Consider the following 14,679-nt stretch of genomic DNA (forward strand, 5'->3'; position numbering starts at 1 on the left):
AGCAGGAATAGACCCAGCAGAAATTGTTGTACCTTTAACTAAGGAGGACATTGAAAAATTATGGACAGAAAGTGAACCTTGGCAAAGAGCTTGCAGTAATTTTTGGGAGAAATTAACAGCAAATATCCCAAAAGTGATAAAATTGATCTTATAAAGAGAGCTGATTGGATCTTGCCTCGAATTGTAAGGCAAAAACCCATATCTGGAGTTCATACATTTTATACAGATGCCAACAAACAAGGAAAGGCAGGTTACAAATCAGAAAATTTAAGTAAAGTGGTTCAAAGTCCTTATAAATCAGTTCAAAAATCAGAATTGTATGCTATTCTGTTGGTATAAATGGATTTTTCAGAACCTCTCAACATAGTAACTGACTCTCAGCATGCTAAAAGAATGGTATTACATATTGAGATTGCAGAATTCATCCCTGATGCTTCAAAATTAACTTCACTATTTATTCAATTACAAGATACAATCAGGAAAAGGAGTCATCCTTTATATATAACTCACATCTGATCCCATACTGGTCTGCCAGGCCCTCTAGCACACGGCAATGATGAGATTGATAAATTATTGGTAGGAAATGTGCTGGAGGCCTCAGAATTTCATAAAAAACATTATGTCAATAGTAAAGGTTTAAAAAAGAATTTTTCCATAACCTGGCAACAAGCCAAAGAAATAGTAAAGAAATGTCCTACTTGTTCCTTCTACAATCAAACACCATTACCAGCAGGATGTAACCCAAAGGGTATTCAGAAGAATGAAATCTGGCAGATGGACGTGTTTCACTTTGCAGAATTTGGAAAATTGAAATATGTACACCACACCATGGATACTGATTCAGGATTTCAATGGGCAACTGCTTTGAGTTCTGAAAAAGCTGATTCTGTAATCATTTGCTAGAAGTTATGGCCATCATTGGTATACCTGCACAAATCAAAACTGACAATGCTCCATCGTATGTCTCTGTTAAAATGAAACAGTTTTTTGCTTATTACAATATAAAGCATATTACAGGTATACCACATAATCCTACAGGTCAAGCAGTTATAGAAAGATCAAACAGAACTCTAAAGGGTATGCTAAATAAACAGGAAGGAGCAACAAAAAAAACCCAGAAATAGACTGCATAATGCTCCATTAACTTTGAATTTTCTGAATGCCAATGAGAAAGGAACAACAGCTGCAGAGAGACATTGGATAATAGAAAAAAACTACAGAATTAAATCAGCCTATATACTTTAAGGATGTGCTGACCTCAGAATGGAAACCAGGGTATGTATTACGTTGGGGATGAGGTTTTGCCTTTGTTTCTACAGGAGAAGATAAGCTGTGGGTACCATCAAAATTGATAAAGGTTCGATTTGAACAAGAGAGACCTCTTAATTAGAGGAGGTGATAGTTCATCAACCAGCATGAGCATCCAATTTAAACGAACTTGTACCAGTAACACATGCCTTTTCATTTAATCAGATATTAACTTGCCAAAAAGGAACATCCCCAAAATTAGTCTTGGGGAAAGGTTTTTGCTTTTGTCTTTTAGGAGAATGAAGGTTAAGGAATCTGAAGAACACTGGACAAATGAGACAACTGAAGAAAAGGGACAAATCATCTATCCCAAGGAAACAGAGTAAAACGACGTATGGGTATATATTATCTAAAAAATTTTATGTCTTCCTAAATGTTTGTTTCTGCTTTTCTCCAAAGATTTAACACTATTGGTCTTCTAATATTCCCAATTCAATTAAAATTTAAAGCTGACTTTGGAGTTGGAGAATGGCTCTCTCCTTCTTTAAACTCAAGCATGTTGTTAAAAGGAAAATACAAACTCCCTGTATCATGTCAGAATAAAAGAGCCATCATCTGCTATGGGACAGGACAAAAGCCAAATTAATTAAGGGGCTATTCTATTGCTAATCTCAACTCTTTGATTCTATTCTGATTCTTTAAACTTTTCTTAAAGTATAAATTTTATATCAAAATTTACAAGATTAATAGATATATAGATATATATACATTTTAAACTTTGTTAAGATATGACTGGTCATATAGAGTACTAACTAATTCTAGAAAAAAGGCTTCAATTAGCTGCATATATATGTCTTTGTGTTCGAGTCTCTTATCAGTTTTCTGCAGGAAATCACGGCCAGGCCTAACATCATCTGAAGTCTCCAGGAAGAAGATGGGGCCCCACAACAACAACAATTCCACGTGGACAATAATAATATCACTAAGCTGACAAACATCATCTACAGATCAGCTTTGAACTACAAGGTGCTCAGAGCAATTTTGAGATGACTAGCTGAGATGATCCAGTCTCAAAGACTACTTGAATAAGGACTTGAGATAAACCCTGAACTTTGGCATTATACACAGACTGGATAATAATGAAGGATATAGTTACCTTTCCTAGAATTTGACAATTAACCTAAATTTTTTCTTTCAGGATAAGGATAACTTCGCCCATACCCAGCAGGAAGCAATTTTAAGAATACGACGCCCACATTCCCAAAGAGGTGGTGTGGGGCAGGTGGTTTTTTGGTTCTTTTAATGGCTTTTGGGTCTGGGATAATTTTCATTGTTTAGGGGGGGTTGGTTACAAGTTGTTGTCAAGGGTTAGGAAAAAGGCTAAGCAAAGGAGATTAAATTTAAGGTTCTTGTTTAAAAAAAAAGAAAGAAAAGAAAAAAAGACAATTACTAGTTTTAAATACTATACATTATCACCAACTATTAGGATATAAAGAAATGAAAGTTAGTAGTTAGACATTACAATAGAACTTGTAGTCATATTAGATATGTTTTAAAAATTGAGCAGATATATTTTAGACAGGTCATCTTCAAACCCTTCAGAGATCTACCGAATATGGCATTTAAAATGTTTTAATAACTTAGAAATTTTTCTTTTTTGAGACATGTCGGCTCCTGGCAGTACCAATCTACTTCAGAGAAATAATGGGCATTGAAGAAACTGCATATGGAATTAACTTTCATTGTGGCAAAAGTTAGCCACTGGACAACAAAGTATCCTCGAATCAACAGGACAAAATGGACAGACAGAACACGAAACAAAGGACTACTGATTCCTGCCAAAACAAGTGTGGTTATGGCTTTATCAAAAGGCATCTATCATTTATCATCATTTATCAAAAGGATGGTGCCAGGACAATATGGCACCATCCCTGAAGTGGCCTTCACAATCTGGAAAAGGTACAGTGCCCTTTTCTTCAGAGGCAGCTGAACAGGCAGTGGGCCGATGGCTTCTGTTGTGCAATGGAACAGCAGCTGAAAGTTCACGCCTCTCAATAGTAGACTGGCATTTAATAGAGGGATGTGGAGAAGAAGGGGATGCTGAGATGAAGCCATATATACACAGCCAAGAAGAATGGACAGCTGAATTAAAAAACCGTCAACAATTTCCAGAATTTAAAATCCTGAATCATGACATGACACTAGTGGAATTCAGGTGTTTCTGGTACATGGACTGCTCTCACCCAATGTGAGGTTGAACTGTTGACCTTGTGTATATCCTACTTCACAAATGAGTCTGCCATTTGTCTGCCATGGGTCAAATGACAGGATATATTATAGCCCTTTGGGAATTCTCCACACTGATTAACAGAATGGCTACATCAGTTTGGATTTCCAACAGTAGCAGATGAGGTCTCTGCTTTCCATATTCTTCCCAGAATACTCCGGGGTTTGTTTTTTGTTGGGTTTTTTTTCTTTTTTCTTTTTTTTTCTTTGATAGTTGCTATTTTGTATGGATTAAGTTAAAATCTCAGATTTTGGAGGGGTTATTGTTTGTTTTGAGGGTTTTGTTGATTTGTTTTACTTGCATTACTTTGAATGGTTGGATGATGAGAACTTTTTATTACATATTTCTTTTTATATTTCTTAAAATATTTTATATTGATCTTTGAAATTTTTCTGTTCATATCCACAGCCAATTTTTGGATGGGTCATTTGCTTTTCAGACTCTTTCTTTTGTTTTTTTTTTCTTTTTCTTTTTAGTTTTTTATATATTCTGGATGTTAACCCTCTGTTAGATGTATTATATGAAAAGATCCTCTCACACTCTGTGGGCTTACATTTCATTTGGTTATTTCCCTGGCTATGCAGAAGGTTTTGGGTTTTATAAGGTCCCACTTGTCAGTTGTTGGTCTGAATTTTTAGGGAAATGGAGTGCTATTCAGGAATTCCTTTCCTATGTACATACATATTGTAATACATATATTTTTCTACCAATTTCAATGTTTTGAGTTTCACAATGAGGTCTTTGTTCCACTTAGAGTTAATTTATGTTCAAAGTGATGGATAAGTGTCTAATTTCATCCTTCTGCACGTAGACATCCACTTTTCCCAACACCATTTGTGGAAAATTCTGTCTATTCTACAGTGCATATTTTTGGAATCTTCATCACATATCAGAGTGCTGTGCTGTTCATAATTTCAATGAGATGATTTCAGGATTTTTAATTGATTTAGGATGATTTGGGCTGTGGGATTGCTATGCACAGCCTTTTCTGTATCAAGGTATGTTTGGTCTAGTCTTATTCTATTACATTCATCATGAATACATGATAAATTTTGACAAAGGCTTTTTCTGCATTTATTGAAATTATCACATAATTTTTCTTCTTTTATGTCCAAATATGTGATTTATTACATTCATTGATTTGGGAATGCTGATGCATTACCACATATTCCAAAATAAAGAAAGAGCCTTGGCACAAGTAACTAAAGGAAAAAAGATATCACCCAAGTAGAATTATTAATGGAATGGGAAGCCTCTCAAAACACACCACTGTAATTCCATATATTGTAAGGGAATATTTTAATAAACTATATGCTGTTCAGTTGAAAAATATAAAAGAAATGGGTACATTTCAAGATTCATGCAATATAAAAAAAGTAAACTAAGAATCAAAAAAATGGGCATATATCAAAAGATTATCCAAAACTAACAAAACAAATTTAACTTAGATTGTAAAAAGGTAGAAAAATCTCAAAAAACACTTGAGTGTCATTTGACTTCAGTGTTTTATGGAAACAAGAAAATTTCTAAGCAAATTATGTTCCTCTAGTATGGTCTTGTACAAAGACATTAGGATAAGATGGACAGCATATGTGCTCTATATGATAAATGTTTCAACTAAAGATAATTGCACTTATTTATAGGGCACAATGTGATATTTCATACATTTAAACATTATATAATGATGGAATAAGAATAATTAGCCAATTTATACTTGAAACTTTTTACCTCTTTAGCAAGAATACATTCAATATTATCTCTTGGGGATATAAGAGGCATTATGTTTAACTATATTTCCCCAACTGAAGCACAGTATACCAGAATCTCTTCTGGCTAACGCAGAAGAATGTTCACTAGATGGTGTAGAGGGAATGGCTCTTAAACTCTTCAAATTTATTCTATGCCAATTAGACCCAGTAACTAGATTAACAGATCCCATAATTCTCTATTTTTATGTTAATGACTAAACATACTCTTCCAAAGGTATGGTATTAATTTACACTTCAACTAACTGTGTGTAAAAGTTCCCCATACTTCTACTCACAGCAGCATTTGATAACCATTTTTTTTTTATAACAATCATTCTACCTGTAGTGAGGCAGTACTTTGTTGTATATTTGGATGGTCTTCAAACATTTCAAGAGTCTGAGACTGCTCTATGTAAAGATTGGTGACATGAATTGGCAACATCCAAACTGTAATGTATCATAAATGTTCAATATACATAGGCTTTTAATAATGAAAATAATGAAGGCAAAATATTTGAACAAAAAAATTAATTCATGTTAATTTTATAGAAACAACATGTCAATATCAGCATAAGCAGTATCATATTACAGGAAACACATAAAGTATATCTCATGTTGTGTTGGTATAGTAATTTATTGTCTAATATGAGTCATTAAAATCATTAACTGTAAGGTTATGAACTAAACATGTGAATAATTATACTAGAATATAACAATGAACATAGTATTTAATCTTAATTAGTAATGAATCACCAGAAAGGTATGATATGTGTGTGACACACATTATGTTTCCAATATACAGCACTGCTTCTATAAAATTGTCCATGGAATTTAAAATATGAGTAGAGAGGAAATGATCATTGTTTAGTGGAATAGAATGTCCCAAAGACTCTTGTCATGGCCCCCAGGACCTCCTTATTCCTCAGGCTGTAGATGATGGGATTGAGCATAGGGGTGAGGATACAGTAGAAGACAGCCAGAATCTTATCTTCTGTCGGGGAACGGAGACTCCTAGGTCGAAGATCAGTATAGACAAAAGGTGCATAGTAAAATGTCACCACAGTTAAGTGAGTTGAACATGTGGTGAAGGCCTTTTTCTTTCCCTCTTTTGAGCGCATATGGAAGACAGAAAAAAGGACCCGTCCATAGGAAGCTGTGATGCCAAGGAAAGGAATTAGGAGAAACAGGATTGTGCTCACAAATACCATGTACTCATAAACCCAAGTGTCCATACAGGCCAGGGGCAGCATGGCAGGGACATCACAGAAGAAATGGTTAATGGATCTAGAATGGCAGTAAGGAATGTGAAGAGCATAGACTGTATGGGCTAAAGAGTTGATTGAGCCCAATATCCAGGATCCTATGATCATCTTCAGACACATCATTTTGCTCATGCGAGTGGGATAATGAAGAGGGTGGCAGATAGCCACAAAACGGTCATAGGCCATGGAGGCCAGGAGCAAGCCCTCAGAACCTGCCATGGTCAGGAAGAAAAAGGATTGCACTCCACAGCCCAGTAAGGTAATGCTTTTCTGGCCAGTGAGGAAGTTGAATGCCATCTTGGGAACAGTGGAAGAAATATACATCATGTCCATGAGAGAGAGCTGACTGAGGAGAAAGTACATGGGGGTATGGAGCCTGGGATCCACACGAATGAGGTGGATCATTGTTGAGTTGCCAAGCAAGGCCACAGAAAATATGGAGATGATGAGCAGCAAAAGCAGAAGGCCTGTTTGGTTTTGAGGAAACAACCCTAACAAAATGAAATCACTTGAGCTCTGATTCCATTTCTCCATGAAGACGTATTGCTTTATCCTTCTTGCAAAAGAAACTTAAAAGCAACATACACCTATCACAGGAAATAGAATGACAGAATAAAGAGGAACTGGCCTGTCATGAATGCTTGCACTGAATTGTTCTTCCTCCAGCACCATCCTTCTGCTGAACTTATTTTGAAATCTGAGCTGAATGTTTTTTCTGTATTGCCTCTGACCAAGTTCTCAGTTCAGAGATACCTGTATGGTCATTTTAAAACCAAGTGTGGTAACATGAGTAAGATAGCTCACACATTTCCTCCTAGGTAACTCCATGCAAGACCATTGCTCAAGATTGTCAAGTCACCTTACAGAACTAAGAAAGCCTCTATCTTCTGCATCACTTACTTCCTGGCCCTGTTCCCATAATTGAACACAGTGCAGGCACATCCCAGAGATCTGCTCCTTGTGCTCTACCTATCAAACTCTCTAATGAATCTTTGCCTTTCCTGAAGATAACCTCCTCTCCCAATTCACTGTTCTGGAACTAATGGATTTGTGTGCGCTCAGATCCACACTAATCATCAGATGCTATTTGTGTGTCCTCACATCCATAAGGGATGATTTGGTTTCTGCAAATTTTACAGCTATCAACTGAATACACACTCACAATAAAACATTTTATACAATAAAACATAACAAATGTGACACTTTCCCTAATATATATTTTTGTTATATTTTACAATTGTAAATGTTATACAAATATATTCAAATAGTATAAATGTTAGTGGTATGCATTGCTTTCTCCTCTTCCTCTAAAGTTCTGGTGAATGAACTCCATTGACAGGATCAAGAAGCCCTTAAAAACCTGCTCATTGGAGAAAGGTACAAGTTGCATTATTTACTCTGCTAATTGATATTTTAAAATTGTTATATTTTCATTCACTTATTTATATGTCTTTTATGAAAGATAGACTACCAGTGGAGAGTCAATTTCCTTGCTCCTCCTGGAATAGCAAACTCAGATCACCAAGTTAAAGGCAAGGGTCTTTACTTGCTGAGCCATCTCAACTACCCAAATAACAAAGGAATGTATTTGGTCTTATTTATTATTTTTTATGTCACATATATTTTACTTACACACTTTAAGCTTATTTCTGGGGAAAATAAAATAAAATTATTGGCCATATTCAGAATAGATCAATTAAAACAAGAATAAAATTAATAATTGTTGCTGCATATATGGATGTGCATATTTATATATTTCTAAATATGTAGCTACAACATCTTAGTCTATATAATGTTACAGATATGTATGTTTTCAAAAATGATCATTTGGTATTGCATAACATTGAATTTGCAAGAGAGTAAGAAGTATACATGGTAGAGCCTGGATAGAGGAAATGAAAAAATGGATCTGATATGACTATATTATGACAAAATTAAAAATATTATCTAAAAAGTAAAATGAATGAATATTCTGCTAGGATAATGTTTCCTACTTTTCTATGGCCAGTCTTAAGCACCGGCTTGCCTCAGTAATGGTGTCTCTTACTGCTCAGTTCTATTTCACCTGATTTTCTCCATTCCCTCTCAAGCATGCAAAACCCACAGTTATGATTTATTATCTCTCCAACACACATTTCCTTTCTTCTTACCTGTCCTCAGTATAGGAGTTTATGCTTTACATGTGTGTGCCCTTGTATGTGAGAGCGATACCAAAGACATTGCCTGAGTCCAATGTTGGATTACTGATATTATTCAAAACTAAGAACAGCAAATGATCCCTTGTGAAAATTATTCACATGGAGCAACAAATTATTTAGCATTCCATATGTCTGTGGTGAGCACAAAAACAATGTAAAACAGAGCTTGTCACATAGAATGGGAATACAACTTTATAGTTATCAGATCAAGAGATACTGACAATGAGGAAAACATAGACAAGAACATGGCAGCTGTACAGAACCACTTGGCATAGAGCAAATATGAGACCAGAAGAATCTACAGAGCAAATATGAGACCAGAAGAATCCTGTGCTTCCTTATTAACTTTCAACTATAAATGCTTATAAATGGACTGAAAAACATGAAGTATAAGTAAAAACACAATCACCAACTTTATTGTATACCTTCAAAAATACCTTCCCTGTTCTTAGACACTTGAGTGCTCTGTTATTAACTTAAGCAAGATAACGCACTCTGTAGCACAAATTAAGAAGGGGACTACAAGAACAGGCCAATCAACTCAAGCATATGACCTGATGCCCACTAAGTCCTCCCACAAGAAAAACATGGTACACAAAGTAAAAGAGACAGCTTGAATGGAACCTGCCCCAAGCCACTATGTGTAGGATCCAAGTAAGCACGTCTTTGTGAGGTCCACTTATCTAAGTGATGACAAGGAACAGTGTTGGAAGGGAAAGTAAATGAGAACAAAACCAATGAGACTAGTGATTGTGAAGGGCAGGTGCCAGGCCAACTGTAGAGGGGAAAAGGACTTGGGATCTGATCTGGATAAGATGCTAGAACAGGGAGAGTGATGCTCTTAGATTCCGAGACATCATACCAGATTTTCTTGCTCAGAAGGGAGCTGCCATGAGTACCATATAGAGAAGACTACATTATAGAGAAAATACATTATCTGGTGACTTATTTAGATTTAAAAACAGAGGCACACAGGCTGGAGAGATGGCTTAGCAGTTAAGAGCACTGGTTGCATTTCCTAGAGGACCTGGGTTCAATTCCCAGTACCCACGTGACCGCTCACAACTGTCTGTAACTCCAGTTGTAGGGTGTCTGACACCTTCACACCAATACAAATAAAATAAAGTTAAATAATTATTTTAAAAAAACAGAGCCACACATCCCACAAAACCACTGATGCCTGGGTGGTTAGAACAGTAGGATACATACCTGGACCATAGGCCCCTATCTGATGATTCACTATGCCTACTCCCTGGCACAGCACTTACAGCAGGCTCTCAACCTGTTGAAATTAAGGAAACATTATCCTTAGAGATGATAGATTACAATTGTTCATATTGACATCATTTTTTAAAAATCAGTCTTCTGCATCATGACTTGTGAATAAAGAGGAACCTCTTAGCGGCACTTTTTTTTTTACATATTTTATCACGTGTTTAGCTGGTGAGGAAGGAACATTCCGCCATCCCATGAGGAGGGGGTTTCTAATATTCAGCTTTGGCCACCGTCTGCACTAAACTTACTTTCAGATGTTTGATTTCTTAAAAGAAATGCACAAGTGTGTGCTCTCAGATCACACCTCAGTGGTTCATAAACACACTTTGAGGACAGTCACAGCAATAATTATTTTGTTTCCATTGTTTAGAAACTATCATTTTGGCAGGAAATATTACAGAACAGCTATTTTCAGGAGGCCAGATACCTGGAACTTAAGGTTTAAGACCCAAGATATTGAGTCAGAGATAAAGATCTGTATATTGGTAACAAGATAATTTCAATATTGGGTGTGGCCTTTATTCATGCAGAGTCACAAATGGATTTTATTATTTATTTCATTGTAACTTTAAATATCCTCCAGTGGTTGCAAGGCAAATATAATGTTAGTATTCCCCTAGATCATTCCAAAAGATACAAAACTCATGGGGCTCTTTAAGGTGTCATGGAGACTTCTATTATACAGGAATGATACAAATTCAGGATGCTCAGTTAATTTTGACAAAGTTACAGGTATGTAAACACAACAGAGACACATAGCAAGAAATCTACAGAGCACAAGACCAGGCAGGTAATTGAACATCAGTGTCTCTGCTTAGTCTTAAAAACTCCATGTGAATCTGGAGAACGTGAACCTCAATGAGCTGTCTGCATTCCACTCTGTCAGGTGCTAGAGAAGTGCCCATTTCTTTCCTCCATTCCACATCTTAGCTTTTGAGAACACCAGAAAAATGCACAACCTTTAAAAACAGCACATTATAAAATTCAAGTACGTTTACATTGATTCTTTTGTATTTTAAACTAATATGAAAATCATACCTCTAGAATCTCTCCTAGTTATTTTAACCAAAAACCCACTGTGCTCAATAATGTCTTCTGGACTCAGCTTATACACGGATCTTATACTTGTGTTAGTATTGATGGAAAAAGATACCTTCACAGTACAGCCATTCCCTGTAGACAGTCTGTGGGTCTTGTGAAGTCTTCAGCTTCCCCTCTTTGTTCAAGTCCTCTGCCAGGTACAGGGGATGCCACAAAACCATCACCCTGTGCATCAGCCACAGTTGAAGGCTGAAAATCTGTTTCTTAACTAAGAGCCCCTTTGTCCACCAAAATACTAGGAAAGAAATTTTCAAGCATTACCTACTATTATCTTATTCACAGTGAAACTAAGAGAACATCATTAAGCCCTTCTGAAATATGTACATGCTCATTGCCCAGGTAAAACATCATTTCTTGCTAATTATTTTTAAATGAAACACAAGAGACATTTTAGATTTATTTCTCACAGACTATATTGGTGAAAGACAGAATGAAAAATGCTGTATTTTATATGCACAGTCTTGGATCACCAAGTCTTAGAAGTTCCTCCTTTTCCTCTAATTGATCCCTCATGTCTAAATCTACAGAGACCAAGCCTTGGCCATTTCTCCTGACTTGGCTGCTCTGGGGTAGCTCAGTTCTGAACTTAGAGAAATAAATGCATGATGATCACAACTCCTGCAATCACAGGATGTCTGAAGATAGACTAAGGAGGAAGACTGCATTATTTCAGAATGTGACTTGAGAGATGTAAAGGATACTGGGCTATATTATATTATTATAGTGCCCATTTTAAGTGTTGGGCCCAAAAGGGTACAAATTGATATATTGAAACACAGATTGAGACAGAAATTCTACTTTAATAGTGCATTGTTGCAGAGGTCTTATTATAAAGTGGATCTTCAGACTCAGGGTCATCCACGTTGACAGATCCACCACTGATTAGAAAAACAATTAGATCAAACTTCAGAACAAATGAAAAATTGTGACCTAATCTTTAAATTTTGTGCAGGGCAGTGGTGGCACACGCCTTTAATCCCAGCATTCAGGAGGCAGACCGGGTGGATCTCTGTGAGTTTAAGTCCAGTCTGGGCTACAGAGTGAGTTCCAGGAAAGGCACCAAAACTACACAGAGAAACCCTGTCTCAAAAAACTTAAATAAAAAAAAATAAAGTATCTGAGTGAGATTTTCAATGAAATTCTGATAGGATTTTTCTGTGCATCTGTCTGGTCCTGGGGGATTTGTTGGGAGAAGGGTGGGGGTGTGGGGGGTGGGAGGAGGGAGGACAGGGTAATCTGTGGCTGATATTTAAAATTAAATTAAATTATAAAATAAAAACTTAAATATTAGGCCACAATCTTTAATTTCTTTTGAAATTCAATCAACTTGTTTTTCTAATCAGTGGTGGATCTGTCGGCCTGGATGACCCTGAGTCTGAAGATCCACTTTACAAGACCTCTGCATTAACCTGTGACTAAAGTACAGTTTCTGTCTAGATCATGTTTCAGCATATCAATTTGTACGCCTTTGGGCCCAACACTTAAAATGGGGACTATAATAATATAATATAGCCCAGTATACTTTACATCTCTTTTTTTATGATTTACAATTTTTATTGTGTTCCTACCACCTTTAGCTAGACTGTACACAAAAATATTGTTTTAAGTTGTACAGAGATCAAAGTCTTTGCTATCCCATTATTTTCTAAGAATAAACTAACAGTAGGATCACAAGGTAAAAGGATATGAACATTTAAGTTAGGATAAATGTTACAAAGTTGTCATTTGGAAAGCTTTATCAGTATGGTCTTATCAGAAGGGCTTATTTTAAAGCCTGTTATCTTTCAGGGTTAGTTAAAAAGCCAAAATTCAAAGTGTGGATTTGTTTGTTCTACATGATAATTACTGTACTAGGTTCCAGAATGATCTCTTGAAGTACTACTTTGGTTTTGTATTCCTTAGTCCTTCCCTCAGAGGTACTGTAGGACCTATATCAGAGATCCCTATTTCTTAAATTTTCCACAACTTTTTCTTATTGTACTTCATTTTGGATAATTTCTTTCTTTTTCATTATCTTTTTTTTTCTTTTATTTTATTTTACAATACCATTCAGTTCTACATATCAGCCACGGATTCCCTTATTCTCCCCCTCGTGCTCTACTTTACATCTCTTAAGTTATATTCTGAAATAATTCAGTCACCCTTCTTACTCTATCCAGCCCACCCCTCATTCCCATGTCCTCCAGGGCAAAGACTCCCTGGGGATTGAGTTCAACCTGGTAGATTCAGTTAAGGTAGGTCCAGTCCCCTCCTCCCAGGTTGAGCTAAGTGTCCCTGCATAAGCCCCAGGTTCCAAACAACCAGCTCATGCACTGAGCATAGGTCCTGGTCCCACTGCCTAGATGGCTCCCAAACAGTTCAAGCTAATCAACTGTCTCACTTATCCAGAGGGCCTGATCCAGTTGGGGGCTCCTCAGCTATTGGTTCATAGTTCATGTGTTTCCATTCGTTTGGCTATTTGTCCCTGTGCTTGTACCATTCTTGGTCTCAACAATTCTGTTCATACAAACCCTCCTCTTTCTCGCCAATTGGACTCCTAGAGCTCCACCTGGGGCCTGGCCGTGGATCTCTGCATTCAGAAGAGAAAAAAAGTCCCATGACAGATAACAAACAAAACACTAAACATATAGAATAAAGAAAGAATTTTTAAAGTGACAAGGGAAAAAGTCCAAGTAACATGTAAAGACGGACCTATTAAGAGTTATGTCAAAATTTCAATGGGGACTGTAAAAACCAGACAGATGTCTAACAGACTCTAAGAAACAGTGGATGCAAACTCAGACTATTATCACCAGAAAAAAATTCAATTACCATAAATGGAAAACATAAGATACTTTAAGACAAAGTCAAAGTTAAAGAATATCTATTGACAAATCCAGCTAACAAACACAGGCTAACAGCATAGATATAAAACAAGATCCATCCTCTCCTGCATACAATAAACACCTCAACATCAAAACCTAGCTCTGGGTTTCTAACAATTTGTGCTACAAAAGATAGATATTACCTTACAGTAAAGGGTTGAAAGGAAGATTTTCTAAGCAAATGAATGTAGGAAGCATGCTGGTATAGCTAGCTATTCTAATATTTAACAAAGTAGATTTACAATCAAAATTAATCAAAACAGAGGTCAGCACATCTTTAAAGTATACAGTCTGATTTAATTCCGCAGTTTTTTCTGTTATCCAATGTTTCTCCTCAGCTGTCATTCCTTTTTCATTAGCATTTACAAAATCCAAAGCATTCCCCAGTAAAGCACTATGCAATCTGTCTCTGGGGGTCTTTATTACCCACTTCTCTTTGCTTACTATATCCTTTAGAATTGAATTGATCTTTCTATGACTGCTTGACCCATAGGATTGTGTGTTATACCTGTAATATGCTTTATATTGTAATAAGCAAAAAACTGTTTCATTTACCAGAGACATATGCTGGGGCATTCTTGGTCTTAATTTGTTCATGTATAACCACGATGGCCACAAGTTCTAGCAAATGTGTGATTACAGAATCAGCCTTTTCAGAACTCAAAGCGGTTGCCCATTAAAATACTGAATAGGTAT

General features: G+C 36.3%; 1 protein-coding gene across 1 annotated transcript; it reads right to left on the minus strand.

Moving 5' to 3' along the window:
* Window positions 1-6,080: 6,080 nt before the first annotated feature.
* On the minus strand, window positions 6,081-7,079 carry LOC102905194 (olfactory receptor 2L13-like). Its single transcript, XM_006987722.2, has one exon. It carries the CDS (start codon window positions 7,077-7,079, stop codon window positions 6,141-6,143), a length of 939 nt encoding a protein of 312 aa, XP_006987784.1. The 3' UTR covers window positions 6,081-6,140.
* Between the last annotated feature and the right edge of the window lie 7,600 nt (window positions 7,080-14,679).

Source organism: Peromyscus maniculatus, chromosome 12 (genome assembly GCF_049852395.1).
Source record: "Peromyscus maniculatus bairdii isolate BWxNUB_F1_BW_parent chromosome 12, HU_Pman_BW_mat_3.1, whole genome shotgun sequence".
In the NCBI taxonomy this organism is placed as follows: Eukaryota; Metazoa; Chordata; class Mammalia; order Rodentia; family Cricetidae; genus Peromyscus; species Peromyscus maniculatus.